We start from the raw sequence: 15918 nt of genomic DNA on the forward strand, positions 1-15918 counted from the left end.
GTGTAATAGTAGTTCATAGGTTTTTTGTGAGAATCAAATGTTTTAATATTTGTAAAGTGCTTACTACAGTATCTGTTACCTAGTAAATGCTATGTAAATGTGAGATAATAGTGGTAGTAGTAATGGTGGTATGTAGTTCTAGTAATGGTGGTAGTGGAACATAGTAAATGCTACAGCAGCAGTAGTAATAGTATTAATGGTCCTAGTTATTATCTCACGGGGTTGTTGTGAGATCAAATAAGAAAATATTTATAAAACATTTAACATAGTGCCTGGTACAAAATAGAGTGTAAAATGCTCATTCCCTTCCCCATATATTTGCGACCCGCACCCACCACCATAATTGATGGGGACCCATGAAACCTTTGTTATATCTGACACCCTGGTGTGGGTGTAGGCACCCTGCCAAAAATCGAAGGCCCCATATTCACTGGGCAGCATGGGCTGCTCTGTTGCTCATAGACATTCCACAGAAACAGCAAACTCCTATATTAACCATTTGCTCTGTAGAAGTTTAATGCAGAAACATTTGTTGGAAACAATGAAAAAGAACAGATCTTTAACAAAACAAATGATGGTAGCAGCAGGTCAAAATCCCAGGCTTTGACTGGATCAGCCACATTTCCCCACCTCCCCCCAGGGAGAGGTGGGCTGGAGGGAACAGGGCAAGGTAGGGCAGAGCCGTGTCCACGTTTCAACTTCATCCCCATCTTAGGAATTACAAAAATATGTTTCTTCCGAGGGGTGAAGGGAGCAGAGGTGCTCATGAGAAAACAGAAGCATATCGAGCTGAACCATGGTGGCACCCGCTAGCTCAGGGAGCTGAGAAGTTGACCCAGACCCCTCCTCAAGGGTCTGCAGGATGACGAGCCGTGGGGACGAAGGAATCCCGATTCCCTGCAGTTGGTCTGGGGCTGGAGACATGCTGTGTGTGGGAACACTCGGACACCTGAGGAGGCCAAACAGAATATTAACAGTCTTTCTGAACTTTCATAGAGTTTAGAATGGAAAGGGACCAACTCCCACATTTTACTGAGAAAGAGACTGAGATCTAGAAGGTAAAAAAAATTTACCCAACATTACATAGTCAAGAAGGAGCGGGGTCCAGATTTAAAATCTAGATCTGGCTCCTGAACTGGCACTCTTCTTTTTTTCTTTAAAATTATTTTATTTTCCCTCCAATTACATGTAAAAATAGTTGCCAACATTCATTTTTGTAAGATTTGGGGTTCCAAATTTTTCTTTCTCCTTTCCCTCTCCCCCTCCCCAAGACAACAAGCAATCTGATATAAATTATACATTTATGATCATTTAAAACATAATTCCAAATTAATCATATTGTGAAAGAAAAATCAGAACAAAAGGGGAAAAAAACACAAGAAAGAAAAAAAATGAAAATAGTATATTTAGGATCCACAGTTTTCTCTCTGATGTGAGTAGCATTTTCCATCCAAGTCTGTTGGAATTGTCTTGGATCACTGAGAAGAGCTAAGGCTCTTATAGTTGCTACTCTGGTACGCTTAGCAATATCATGCAGCTACTTCCATGTTATGTTCTTGGTTTGTGCTTCCTGTAACAGGTCACAGGAAGCCTGGGAAAACAAAACACCTGGGGATGGGGAGTGTAAGAAGGCTTACCTGTTTACATGTCTTTGGCTCCATTCCTATGCTCCCTGAGCACATTGTTGTCAGGGCCATCCTTCTAAATTAGTATAGTATAGTTGTGTGTATGTGTGTGTGTGTGTGTATGGTTGTATATATAGAGGGATGTCACCTCATTGTCCTCTACTATCTCATTGATTTCCACTATTAAAAATGAATTCCTTTGGGCTAATTATTGCCTTTTCCCCTCCAGACTTCTTTAAAATGCTAACACATGAGGTCACATAATTTTGATTAACTTATTAGTTTATTATCTTCTTTAATAAGGACAGGGGCCAAGGTAATTGAAGATAAATAATTGAATAAATAATTGAAGATAAACTTTGCCTAATACTACCCAGGGCTCCTGATGTTCCTTGGCCCTGGCCTTTCAGCACTCCTAATTGTTTAGACCCTACTGCCTTAATTAATTTCATCTTCCCAAAAATCTTTCCTGAATCCTTACTCTCCAATCCTAGTCACTCTGATGGAGACAGAACTCTTAGCATCTGTGTTTTGAAGGATTAGTATTTAGTCTTATGACATATCTGATAAAGAGAAACTACTTGTAGAAAATGTGTGTTCAGTTTTAATTTAATCAATGTTTAGGTTGTATAATCCATGTTGATCTTAAATCATAAGTACTTCAGAAAAAAAAGAGATGAATAGTAGTGGAAGAGAAGTGGGGGTTCAGTGGTTGGGTAGTAAGCCAACCAGTTAATAATTTCAACAAGAATGAGACTTTTTTTTTTTTTTTTAAGAAACCCAGGCAGACAAAGCAAGTTGATGATTCCAGTGAGAACTGGTGAACTAAGAGTAGGAACATAGTAGCTTCAAGGGTAAGGGTGCTTGACCTGTGGTCATAAATTTGTTTTCTCAAAAAATAATTTGATAACTGAATCTCAATGTAATTGATTTCCTTTGTAATCCTATGTATTTTATTTTATTTATTCTAATTTTGTTCATTAAAAAAAACACTATTAACCTGAGAAAGAGTATATAAGCATTAGTAGACTACCAAAGAGATCTATAACAACAAAAAGGGGGGGATATAGGGGAATAGTGTGGGGTAAGGATAGGAAATAATCACAGCAGCTGTAAGCCGATATGTTCTGGACTTTCCAAGCTATTTCCTCTGTTTTTCTCATTTTGTGGCTTTTGTAGATTTATCTAGAAATAGCATATATCTGGTAGCTGATAGGACCTTGGAAATTCTCTAGTCCAATCTCCCACCTGGCAGGTGGATGCAAGGGCTGTTTGCGGGTTGTGTTGGAGTCAGCTTGAACTGGCTTGGAAAAATCAATCGTCAAATTTTCAAATCAGCAAATACTACAATTCAGCTCTTGATTTCTTATTTTGCTAATTGTCTGGATTTAAGAAAGTGATGAGGTATGGTTGCAATATGAAAGAATTGCCTGGTGATTGATGGTACCTTTGCTTTCCCAGGCCTGAGCTAAACCACAGATGAAGGATGGGTACTGGGCAATGTATGGGCAAAAGGAACCATTTTGTTTGAAAGGGTATATGCTTGTGATGACCACTTCTATTTATGAAAGAAATACACAGACTTGAGTATAGCTACAGTAATGCAAGGCAAAAGTTGCCAGCTCTATCCTAATTCTTCAGAGTTGCTAAGTTCTAGGTTATTTGCAAAACTTTGGTTCTAATTACCCTTGGAAAGGAATTAATTTGTTTTAATCTAAATGCCAAATAAACCTTGAATTTTTTCTCGGGTGAATAAGATTGTTAAAAAGAAAGACTTTAACAGTAAGGATTTTTATTTACTTATTTTTTTTGCTTTGCTGGCTAAGATTGTGGGCCTGAGTAACAAAAGAGCTGAAATAGACCCTAGTAGTAAACAAACTCACAAAAGAATAATAAACATTCCCTTAGAGTAAGAAGACTCAGGAGCTAAAGACAGACTTAGTGGGGAAGAAGTCCTGAAGAAAAAGACTGCAGAAATTCAGCAAAGGTTTTCTCACTCAAGGTTTCTCTTAGGAACACTGAAGGGTATATTTACTTCTTCCTCTGTTAGTTTGGGCAAGCTGTATTTTTGGAGGTATTTTTCTATTTCATTTAAGTTGTCGAATTTATTGGCATAAAGTTGGGCAAAGTAACTCCTAATTATTGCTCTAATTTCCTCTTCGTTAGTGGTGAGTTCTCCCTTTTCATTTTTAAGACTAACAATTTGATTTTCCTCTTTCCTTTTTTTAATCAGATTTACTAAGGGTTTGTCTATTTTGTTGGTTTTTTTCATAGAACCAACTCTTAGTTTTATTAATCAATTCAATAGTTTTTTACTTTCAATTTTATTGATCTCACCTTTTATTTTTAGAATTTCAAGTTTAGTGTTTGACTGGGGATTTTTAATTTGTTCCTTTTCTAGCATTTTTAATTGCAAACCCAATTCATTGACCTTCTCTTTCTCTATTTTATACAAATAGGCCTCTAGAGATATGAAATTTCCCCTTATTACCGCTTTGGCTGCATCCCATACATTTTGGTATGATGTCTATTATCGTTTTCTTGGGTGAAGTTATTAATTATGTCTATGATTTGCTGTTTCACCCAATCATTCTTTAGTATGAGATTATTTAGTTTCCAATTATTTTTTGGTCTACTTCCCCCTGGTTTTTTGTTGAATGTAATTTTCATTGCATCGTGGTCTGAAAAGGATGCATTTACTATTTCTGCCTTACTACATTTGAGTTTGAGGTTTTTATGTCCTAATATATGGTCAATTTTTGTATAGGTTCCATGAACTGCTGAAAAGAAAGTGTATTCCTTTCTGTCTCCATTACATTTTCTCCAGAGAGCTATCATATCTAACTTTTCTAGTATTCTATTTACCTCTTTGACTTCTTTCTTATTTATTTTGTGGTTTGATTTATCTAATTCTGAGAGTGCAAGGTTAAGATCTCCCACTATTATAGTTTTACTGTCTATTTCTTCTTGCAGCTCTCTTAGTTTCTCTTTTAAGAATTTAGATGCTACCCCACTTGGTGCATATATGTTTAATATAGATAGTGCTTCATTATCCATGCTACCCTTTAGCAAGATAGGAACACTGAAGGGACAAAATGAACTTAGAGAGTTTTGCTCTGCACTCTTACAATTATACTGCTCTATCTATCCATTATACTTAATGTTTTGATCTTTATAACATCTTTGAAGTTATGTAATGTATATATTATCATCTACATTTTACAGATGAGAAAACAGATGCATTAAGGTTAGGTGTTATGCTAAAGATCATACAACTAATAAATAGAACTAAAAATAAGTCTTTTGAACGATTTAAATTTTTTTTTTAAAATTCTTGCTCCAGTATTCTTGCCATTAAGCTAGTCTGTCTTTTATTCTTTTGGCATGTATTTAAAAACTAGATGTCACTAAATTTTCTATCTGTGAAATCAGCATAGGAATAGGAGGTTTCTGAAGTCCATTCCATGATTTTAGTGAATAAACTATTTGTTTGCAGAATGTGTGTCTCTAACCAAGTTTATGTTGTAGAAAATTTTCACTCTATCTGGATAGAAATGCCCCCTAGGGGGAAAGGAGAGTTAAGAAGATGATAAGGCTGTCAAGTCTGAAACATTGAGTCCCTGACTCAGTTTCCCCAAACTTCCTCTATAGAAAAAGCCAGGATATTTTTTTCTCTCTCTGGGTTTTATCCAAGTTTCCCTATTTGAGCTAGTATTTTATATTAGTGCATATTTATGAGTGTCCTGTTTATATGTGTTTGTGATGTAGGAATTTTTATTGAGAGTTTGGGGGAGGTGTGTGCCAATGAACATTTAGCAGGTGGAACATGGGCTATTTGGGTATGGTTTTCAAACATGAACTTTAAAACATTACTAAAGATTTTGTATTGCATTAGATTCAAGATTCAATTTCTTGAATTTTTGATCCATCCAGTTTGCATTTTAGAAAAAAATACAATTAAAAATCGGGATCAACTTGAGCTTAGGTTTTTCTCTGTATGAAGTACATCATGGAAAAAGGCCTTTTGCTTCAAACTCAATTTATTGAATAATATTATGTATCATGGTGCTCTCAGGCTCCGGATTTGGGGCACTTCATATTGTGAAAGCAGAGTAAAATGCTCCCTTGTTCACCTTTGGCAAATATTTAAAGAAATATTTTAAAGAAAACATTTAACAGTTTCTTAGTCCAAAGCTTTGGGGCTAATCTGACAAAGAACTGATTGGTTTTTCTGTATCAATTCTGAAACAATATACTGCTCCCATCTCTTTGATCAGCTGAGGAAGGACTCATCCCATGAAGTAATTAAGGCAGTTACCAGAGAAGTGCAAGGGACTCCTGACTGATCTACCTTGAACAATTAGAGTAATGATCTACCTAGGAGAAAGCAGAATTCTCTTTGATTACTTCAGTTAATGAAAGTTAGGTTGGTATTGACCAGCTGGAAAGGAGAATCTTTGAAGAGAGTAGTCAAAGACAGATTGAATGCTCTCAGGAAAACTATTTTTCAAGGATGGACTGAAGGTTAAAAACTGTTGTTCTCTCTAACAAAGCAAACTTTGGGCTCTCAACTGAAATATTGCTTGTTCAAGTATTCTACAAAATATGATTTTAAAGTAACTAGTGGAAGGAGATATCCAAGAGGATGAAGAAACACTGTCAGTCTGGACAGTTTTCTCTGAATTTAGAATAATCATACATTCATAAAAATTCTTTCTGGTGGACTTATGCCTAGAAGGAAGAGTAGGGTGTTAATATTTTTTCTTTGACAATATCTCCTAAAGGAAAATGAAGAAGGTACACCATCTCCCATCTCCAAATCCCTGGGAAATTGGATTCCTCAAAATCCAGAGTGACAGTGAGCCAAGATATAGACATAGTGTTTATTGCTTCCTGATAATGTGAGTTAAACTGCATTCAATTAAAGAAGAGGAAGTTAGATTGGAGCACAGAAATCGACCTGAAGCTGCAGGCCTTTCAATAAAGCTCCAATTTTTTTAAAAAAGGATTGATCACAGAAGAGATTTGAAAGATTTGCTGAACAATGGCCTTAAGCATTGTACAAACAAATTATACTGTGAACTTTTGCTTAGGGAAAAAATAGAACTTTTGTCCTTTAATGATATCAAGGATCCACTGGAATGACTCCAAGAGAGAGAATGCACAGGTAAATTCAGGGGGTCAAGAATTAGTCATACAGTTTACTTGGGGAAAAAAAACAACTTGGCACTAGTCTCAGTACAATTTAGTACATAAGTCTGCATTTGGAAATGTGATTTTGTGCCAATAAGCATGTTCTGAGGTAAATAGCTATGTAGCCTCTCCCTAGATACAGATAGCTAAGTTTATGGAGCCAATAAAAGCAAATGCACAAGCTGACATTTAGAAAGAGAGGGTTATTGTCAAATCACATGTCAAGTTACTTTTGATTTGCAACCATCAGAATGAGCAAAACAAAAAAAGTCAAAGTGAGACATTCAGATTTTGAGAATCTTGGTCTAAAGCCTTTGAATTATAGTAGAATTACTTTCCCATGTAAACAGGACTTTTCTTAATTTTGTTAATTAAAAAATTTTTTTGACAACATTGAATGTCCCTAAAGAGTTCTTCAAATTTTGTGCAGGGTTGATCTGGACCCTTGAAATTAGACATATAGATATGCAACTGGATAGAATTCCACATAGGAATGGTAATACATGCACTTGTCCTGGTTGAATGTTAGATTATCTAGGGGAAAATAGCTATGCATTTTGTAAATAATCCTAAAATTGTAATGGCTGTGAAAGCTGGCTATGTATAGTTTCAATCAGAAATGATTCAAATTGATCTGTTTGTCTGATAAGCTCATAGATAGTTAGGACACATATATGCTATTGCATGAGAATGGGTCAAGAGGAAGAGAACAAGGAAGAGGCTCAGGAAGGAGCCGGGAATTAGAGTGTATAGGCAAGAGGAGAAAAAGCACAACTGGGAACTAAAAAGCTCAAAAACCGACCAAACACACCTCTTTTTCTAGTAAACGCTGAAAAAACTGAACATTCACCCTCAAAACCCACTTTAGTGGCTTGTTATCAGAAACCCGCAAGACAGCCTGCGTCTAGAAGTTAATCCACACCTGTGAAGAGGCAGGGCAGACACTTTGGAGGAAGGAAAAAAAAAAAAAAAAACAGCTCTAAGTATGGTCCTGGAATGAGAGGTCTGGTGGTTTCCATGGAGACCAGTGTCCTTGAGAGATTAGGGGTAAGGAGGGGAGGGTCCCAGGCTAGAGAACTGCAGGTGGTCTTTGAGGGGGAAGTCGTACAAAACATTACCACAGTCACCAGACCCCTCAGGGGAAAATCAGGGGGAGTTCCAGCTAATGGCTCCTTAGAGATAGCGTCTCCAAGGGAAAGGTGAGCCAAATGGTAACTATGGTAACTTGATATGGAGAATTGATTCACTATTAACAGTCCCCATAGTAACTTAACTCCTGGAGGGAAAAGGAATGGATTTACCTAACAGAGTGCCATTATCTCCATAGTAACCAGGCTTTAAATGGCAGGGGTAGGTAAACTCAAGGGGGAGTACCCAAAACTTGGATTCATAAAAGGGTCTTCCCGCTGGTGCCTGTAGCCACCAGGTTCCTGGCAGAGGCAAGGACGATGGTGGCTCTCCCAGGCCCGGGGGCCCAGGAGGGAGAGGATGGCGGCAGGATGGGGGGCTGGCGAGCGAGCCGGATGAATGAGGCCCCCTTCCCCCCCCCGGGGGAATGGCCGACTCACTCATGGATTGAAGTGGACAGTGCAGCCGGGAGAGAGCTCCCCTCGGGGCTACACGCTGACGTTCTGGCGCAGGGTGCGGCCTGGAGCCAGGCCGTGGCGCTGGCGCTCGCTGGCGTGCATGCTCATGACCAGGTACTGCCTCATGAACTCACTGAACCGCTTCTGGTTGGCCAGCTTCCGGGCAGATTTCCGGGCCCCCGTGAAGCCCCCGAAGCGTTTCTGTAGCTTCTTCTGCATCTCCTCCCCTGCCTCCCCGAAGCTTGCTGCCGCCTCTGGCTCGGGGCCGCGGAACAGGCTCCTGATGCGGGACACGCGGTTCTTGGCCTCCGCCTGGCCGTCGGACGGAGGCGCCTCCATGGCCTCCATCGCTCGTGGCTGGTAGAAGGCCGCCGCGGCCTGGCCGGCCGCCCCGAGGTGCCAGGGCCCCCTGTTCACGGCCTTGGCGCAGGGGCCCCAGACAGCGCCGGGGAGGTCTCCCCCTTCGCAATGGGAGATGCATTCCTGTGGGGGAGGGGGAGAGAAAAGGCACTCGTGTCAGCCCCGGTGTGCGGGGGGAGCTGGGACAGGCCCTCCTCCCTAACCCGGCATCTCCGCGCAGGTGTCGGGGGCCGCATTTTCCGCGTGAGCTCTGCGGCCGGGCGTCCGCAACGCTGCAACTGGGCTTCTTAACCTTTCTGCGGCTTAGAACCTAGGGTTCTCTCCTGAATGTTTTTTTAAGCACAAGACAAAATACGCATTATTACTAAAAGAAACCCATTTTACTGAAAGGAAGATGTATTTTTTCCCCAACCAAATTCTCAGGGTATGAATCCCTACACTGGAGACTTAAGCTGAAAGGAGAATGATGGATATGATTATAGAGCATCACGTTCTTGTAAATAGAGCTGGACGTATTTGGGGAAGGACCAATTGATCTTAAAAATTATAGACCATGATTTTCTTTTTTCTGAGACAGTTGGAGTTAAGTGACTTGCCCAGGGTCCCACAGCCAGGAAGTGTTAAGTGTCTGAGGTAAAATTTGAACTCAAGTCCTCCTGACTTCAGGGCCGGTGTTCTATCCACTGCGCCATCTAGCTGCCCTGACCATTATCTTTTAACCCATAATTCCATTGCTTGGAATATACTCTAGAAGTAATAGTAATATTAATAACTAACATTTATAAAACACTTTACATGTATTATCTTGCTTGATTCTCACAACAACCTGGTAAAGTAGGTCTTACTAATATCTCCATTTTCCAGATGAGGAAACTGAGGCCGAGAGATGTTGCCTAGAGACATATGGCTGCTAAGTGTCTAAGGATTCAAACTTGGGTCTTGTTAATTTTAAATCTGACTCTATCCGCTATGCTTTCTTGCTGCCTCATAGCAAGTAAGAAATAAATAAAACCAAAACCAAGGCAGCTATCTGAACAATGATTTTCGTAGCAGCCTATTTTATTTTATATGCACACACATATATAAACAGATAACAGGCATTCATGTGGAGGCAGGTAAGTGGCCCAGTGGATAGAGTGCTGGTCCTAGAGTCAGGAAGAACGGAATTCAAATTCAGCCTCAGACACTTAACTAGCTGTATGACCCTAGGCAAGTCACTTAAACCTATTTGCCTTAGCTGTTTTTGAGCTGACTCTCTGTGGCTCTATTTGGGGTTTTCTTGGCAAAAACCCTGGAGAGATCGGTCATTTCCTTCTCCAGCTCATTTTACAGATGAGGAAACTGAGGCAAACAGGATTAAGTGACTTGTCCAGGATCACACAGCTAGGAAGGGTCTGAGGTGGATTTGAATTCCCAAAGGTGAGGCTTCCTGACACATATTTGGGACTCTGATCCACCGAGCCACCTAAGTGCTCTAAATGTAGCTATCTCTAATGAATGCTAATTATAACCATAAAAAATGAAAAGCAAAGGAGAATAAATTAAGAAAGAATCTTAAAGAGGACTTATAGGAGAGGAGGTGCTTGAATAATTGTTATGATACTTTATGTGTTGAAATTAATTTAAATGTAAATTATGACTAAATAATTTTAGTTGCTCATATGGGTATTTAATGCTTTGAAAAAACCACATGTGTATAAAAATCCTCATATGTTTGTTTTGTTTAGGGGCAGCTAAGTGGTACAATGGAGGGAACCACCTGGGGTTGGAGTCAAGAAGACTTGAATTCAAATCCCTTCTCAAACTGTAGGAGCCTCTGCAAAGTCTCTTAACTTTTATCTGTGTCTATAAAAGGGGATAATAATAGCACAAGCCTCCTCAATAGGAGCATCACATGGGATAGTATTTGTAAAATGATTTGCAAACCTTAAGATGCTATATGAATGCTACTTTTATTATTTTGTGCTCATCATGAAAAAGTCAAGTCCACATAAGGAGTTTTAACTGGTTCCCTTTGCTTGTTCCACCACTGAAGAAGAAACATGACTTAGTGGATAGAGGGCCAGCCCTGGAATCATAGCCTCCTTCTATGTGACCCAGAGCCAATCACCCATCTTGTTCCTGCCCCAGGCAGAGTAACTCTCTAAGATGGCTACAGAAGAGGTGGTGATCTGCAATAATAGAGGAATTTTCCACAGTGTGACTTCTCTACCCCTTGAAATTCCACCCTCAGACTGTCACTGCCTCTGCCTATTCCCCAAAAGTGATGTATGGAGAACTGAACAGTCTGGTTCCCCCTTTTCAGTCTCCTGAACACAACAAAGCTTGCATTTGACTCCAAGGAAGTTTGTTGATTCTTTAAACCAGAAAAAATATATACCTAAGCCTATTTCTAGCTTTGTCCAGACACAGCAGAAGCAATTTATTCCTCTGGATTTTACTTGTCATCATCTATGAAGGAAAACAATGTATTTGACAGTACAGGTAAGACTTCAATTTATGTGCTAGCAAATGATGGATAAAGCACAGGGCTTAGTTTTTTCTTTCTTTCAGAAAAAAATTCTTAAAACCTAAAGTCTTTTCACAAGCCTTCTTCCACCATAGTATGATAGCAACCTTGGATCATGGCAGCCTATGGCAAAGCTAAAAGCTTCTAAGCAACTACAAAGGCTTTGGGTCTGAGCAAAGTAACAGATACTAATAACAGCTAGCATTCACATAGCACTTTATGGTCTTCAAAGAGTTTTACGTATATTATCTCATTTACAAAAGGAGACTCTGTGAGGTATTATTGCTCCATTTTATAGACCATGAAAATAAGAATGAAAGAGATTAATCCATGGGCCAGCAGGCCGGTGAAGTCATTTGCAAAATCACCTGCAGGTGATGCTGAGCTGAGAGGTAGGGACATGCTACCTGCCACTGCCAGAGTTCTGTAAGTTGGTAATTTTGTATGACCCATGAATGATGGCCCTTGGCAGAAAAAAAGATTCCTCATCCTGGGGTTAAGCCATTGCCTGAGAATTGTTTGGGCCAAGTAATCATTTTGATAGGATTTCATTTGGCTATACCAGTTATTTTGTAGGGTTTTTTAATTCTATAGTTTTTGAGAATGGATATTACTCCAAAGATATACTATAGCCCTTAAAGAGCACACTTCCGTGACTGTTATAAATAGCATCCTAGCTGTTGGCTTAGAGAAGTCAAGCATTTCAAGGGCCATTCAAACTCATAACAAAACAAGTTACAGTAAAGCACAAAGAAAAGTTCAGTAGAAGATAAAAAAGCACCACCAATAATGCAAAACCTGTTTTTATAAAACAGCCTTATTAAACCTTAGAAAATGAAGAACTCTAGAGGGTTCTGACAGCAGAAGGGGTCATTTCTGATTCCTCTTCATGATGATAAAGATTTCTTAAAGCTGAGAGAATAGTGAGAACATCAATTTTTAAAAATAATATGAAGAAAAAATACTTGTCATGGGTATGCCATTTATACTTTATTGTCCAAATAATATAAATAATGGAGTAATTAAAGATTAGAAAATGGTAATTTTACTGATGAAACTCACTTTTAATTTAAGGCTATATTAAAATAGCTGTGAGAAGTCTGGATGAACCTATAAAATGTGGGCATTTCATTCTACAAAACATTAACCCAAAAAAGTTTTGTTGAATTTTTTTCCATTGAGCTCAGAAGTCTTATCATGAAAGGAATTATGATGAACTATGATAAATTTTTTAATATATTGAGAAGAAAAAATGTTTTGGAATTATAGAAGTCCCCAAATGGACTTGAAAAATAATGCATATAACAAAAGTGGTTAAGAAATTTACCCAAGAGATGGAGATAAATGTTTCAGTGACTTGATAATTCACCTGATTTAAATTTCCTACTTACTTATTCAATACCACATCAATCAAATTAACCAAAAGATTGTTTTATAGAGCAAGGAAAATAGAACAAAATTCATCCAAAGGAACAAAATATTAGGGATCTAAAGGGAAATAATGGTAAAAAAAGGAAGAAAGAGGGCCTAACACAAAGCATTATATACACAAAGCAGTAATTATTGCGTCCATTTGGTACTGGTTAAAATATAGAGAAGCCAATAAGAATGGATTAGGCACATAAAATGCAGCAGTAAACAGTAACATGGTGTTTGATAAAACCAAAGACTCCAACTACAGAAAGAATCCTTAATCAACAAAAATTGTTAGGAAAACTTGAAAGTAATCTGGCACAAAATTAGTTTAGACCCAGCACAGGGGTCCTTAAACTTTTTAAATAGGGGGCCAGTTCACTGTCCCTCAGATTTGTTGGAGGGCCGGATTATAGTAAAAACAAAAACTTTGTTTTGTGGGCCTTTAAATAAAGAAACTTCATAGCCCTGGGTGAGGGGGATAATCATCCTCAGCTGCCGCATCTGGCCCTCGGGCCGTAGTTTGAGGACCCCTGGAAGGGCTTCTTGAACATTTTCCAGTCAGGACCCCTTTTTGCCTGAGAAATTTTTACACAATCTTGGGCATATTTATGTATAAAATAGGTACACAAATGAAACATTTACTGATAATAAGTCATAATTTCACAATCCCCACATGCAGTTACATGATCCCATATAGGACTGCAACCCCACACTTAAGAATCTTTGGTTTAGACCAGTTGATTTATACCATATACCAAGATAAGCTGCAAATGGATAAATGATTTAAATGTAAATGTCATACACCAGTTAGAGCAGCAAAGAAATACTTTTGACAAGTATCAGTAAAGGAAGACCTCACAACCAAATAAGAAATAAAAAGAACCACTGATGATAAAATGATGCATAAAATTAAAAAGGTTTTGTACAGTTAATCTTGTTAAATTAGAAGGATTAATTGAGGTAAAATCTTTGTCAAGTTTCTCTGATATACAAGCTATATAAAAATTTATTCAAATATATAAGAACAAGATCCATTCCTCAACTGATATTCAAAAGATATGAACAGGCAGTGCTTGAAGAAATCCATTAATAACTACATGAAAACTTCTCCAGACCACTAACATTTAAAGAAATGTAAATTAAGGCAACTTTGAAACTCCATCTCACAGTCAGATAGAAAAGGATAACAAAAGGAAAAAAATAGCTGGGCCCAGTAGCAAATACATGTAATCCTTGCTGCTAGGGGAAGCTGAGACTGATAGATCACTTGATTTCAGACATTCTGAACTGAAGTAGGGCCAAAGCTAATTAAATGTCCTCACTAAATCTAGCATTGAAATAGTGAGTCCCTGGGAAGAGATGGCTACCAGGATGCCTAGAGAAGGGAAGAACCGGTCCAGGTTAGAGACAACACAGCTTTTTAAAAATTTCTAAACTGATCAATATTGGGATCTAGATGTGGGTGGCCATTCTACTTCCTTCTAGGTGAATAAAAAGATCCATTCTCAAAACAAAACAAGGTAAGACAGTTAATGGTAGTTGTTGATAGAATTGTAAATAGGCATTCTAGACAATAAACATTCTAGAAAACAATATAGAATTATACCCCTAAAGTTACTAAATGCTGCTTACCCTTTGATGCATTACCGCTATTTAACCAACATCCTAGAACTCAAAGAGGAAAAAGGAGTCATATATAAAAAAATATTTAAAGCAGTTCTTTTTATAGTGGCAAAGAACTAGAATCTAAGAGGATATACATTGATAGAGGAATGGCTAAACAAATAATGATATATGAATTTAAATGCAATGGAGTATCATCTTATGACAAGAAATAATGAAAAGGACAGTTCCAGAGAAATTTAAGAAAAATTGTATGAATTGCTGCAGAATGAAGTGAGCAGAACCAGAGAACAATTTATGCAATAATAACATTGTATATTAAGAACAAACAAAACCAATGTTGAAAGATTTAGGTCAAGAAAGCCCAAGACCAGGTGTATGAGAAAAGACATTTTTGGCTGGATAATCGAGCACAAATACAAGCAGTGACCAATACCTTGGTATCTAAACAAAAGATAACAATAGCAAGAAATACTATGTAATGTCTTTTTCTGGAATAGCTTGTCAGACTGAGGCTTGAGAAGTACTTATAGTGGCACAGTTAAAAAGTTTGCAGAAAAAGAGAAAATACTTCAAAGAAAATTTCCATACACATTTGCTGAAGTCCCAAATCAAAATCTAATTAGAATACAGAGAACTTTTTTTCTTAGTACTATATCAACTCAGCAAAACTGGACTTTTCACTTAAATTGTAATTTAAGCTCTGACTGGCAAATATGGTAAACTCATTAAGTAAAGATTTCTTAAAAAATTATTTCAATCTTTTAAAAAGAAAGACAAGGATTTTGAAAACAAAAAAGGAAATCAACAAGGACAGCTTTGAAAATTTTATGTTGAATTATATACTTAAAAAGGAGAAATAAGCTATGTAATAGAGATTTATGGTTTCATGTAAAAATTTTTTCTGTTTTTATTTATGAATTTTATTTTAGTGTTTGTTGAGTTGACAATAAAATAATTAAACATTAAAAAATCTTATGGACTATAATTAAAGCAAGGAAAAATGAATAGTTCATCAAAGAAATGCCTGGTATGCTATGTGATACCAAAATATTTTTAGCATTTTCTTTTTTGGTAGCAAAGAATTGGAAACAACATAGATGCCCTTCAACATGTAGTAATGGGATATTATTGCATTGTAAGAAATGAACATAATGAATATAGAGAATCATGGGAAGAACTGACATAGTAAAAAAAATATACAGAGAATTAAAACAATAGATTCAATGGCTACAACACTGCAAAAGAAAGAAATAAAACAATCAAAACTGAATGAGAAATGGCTACGAAATGATAATAATCAAGTTTCACTCCTCCCCAAAAAGGATATGAAAAGATAGTTCTTTGTGAAGGTGGGGGGTATGGGTAAGAATAACAAGGACTAACATTTTTATAGCACCTACTATGTGCCAAGTACTGTGCTTTACAATTATCCACCCTGAAAGGGAGATACTCTTATGGTATCCATTTTAAAGATGAGGAAACTGAGGCAAGCAGAAATTGAGTGATTAGCTTAGGATCCCACAGCTCATAATAATAACAGTAGATATATAAAAAATGTTTAAGGGTTATTGCACATCAATAAACTTATTTATTTTCCCCCAGT

The 15918-nt window shown here is 37.6% G+C and overlaps 1 protein-coding gene across 1 annotated transcript in view; it reads right to left on the reverse strand.

The window, feature by feature from the left end:
• Positions 1-491: 491 nt before the first annotated feature.
• The window catches only part of PNOC (prepronociceptin), a 53912-nt gene continuing 38485 nt past the window's right edge, over positions 492-15918 (reverse strand). Inside the window, exons 3-4 of the mRNA XM_051975749.1 lie at positions 8387-8887; positions 492-949 (exon numbers count right to left, since the gene is read on the reverse strand). Of these exons, the coding sequence (XP_051831709.1) occupies positions 8435-8887 (453 nt within the window). The 3' untranslated portion in view covers positions 492-949; positions 8387-8434. The remainder of the gene's footprint in view (positions 950-8386; positions 8888-15918) is intronic.

This window comes from Antechinus flavipes, chromosome 2, assembly GCF_016432865.1.
Source record: "Antechinus flavipes isolate AdamAnt ecotype Samford, QLD, Australia chromosome 2, AdamAnt_v2, whole genome shotgun sequence".
NCBI lineage: Eukaryota > Metazoa > Chordata > Mammalia > Dasyuromorphia > Dasyuridae > Antechinus > Antechinus flavipes.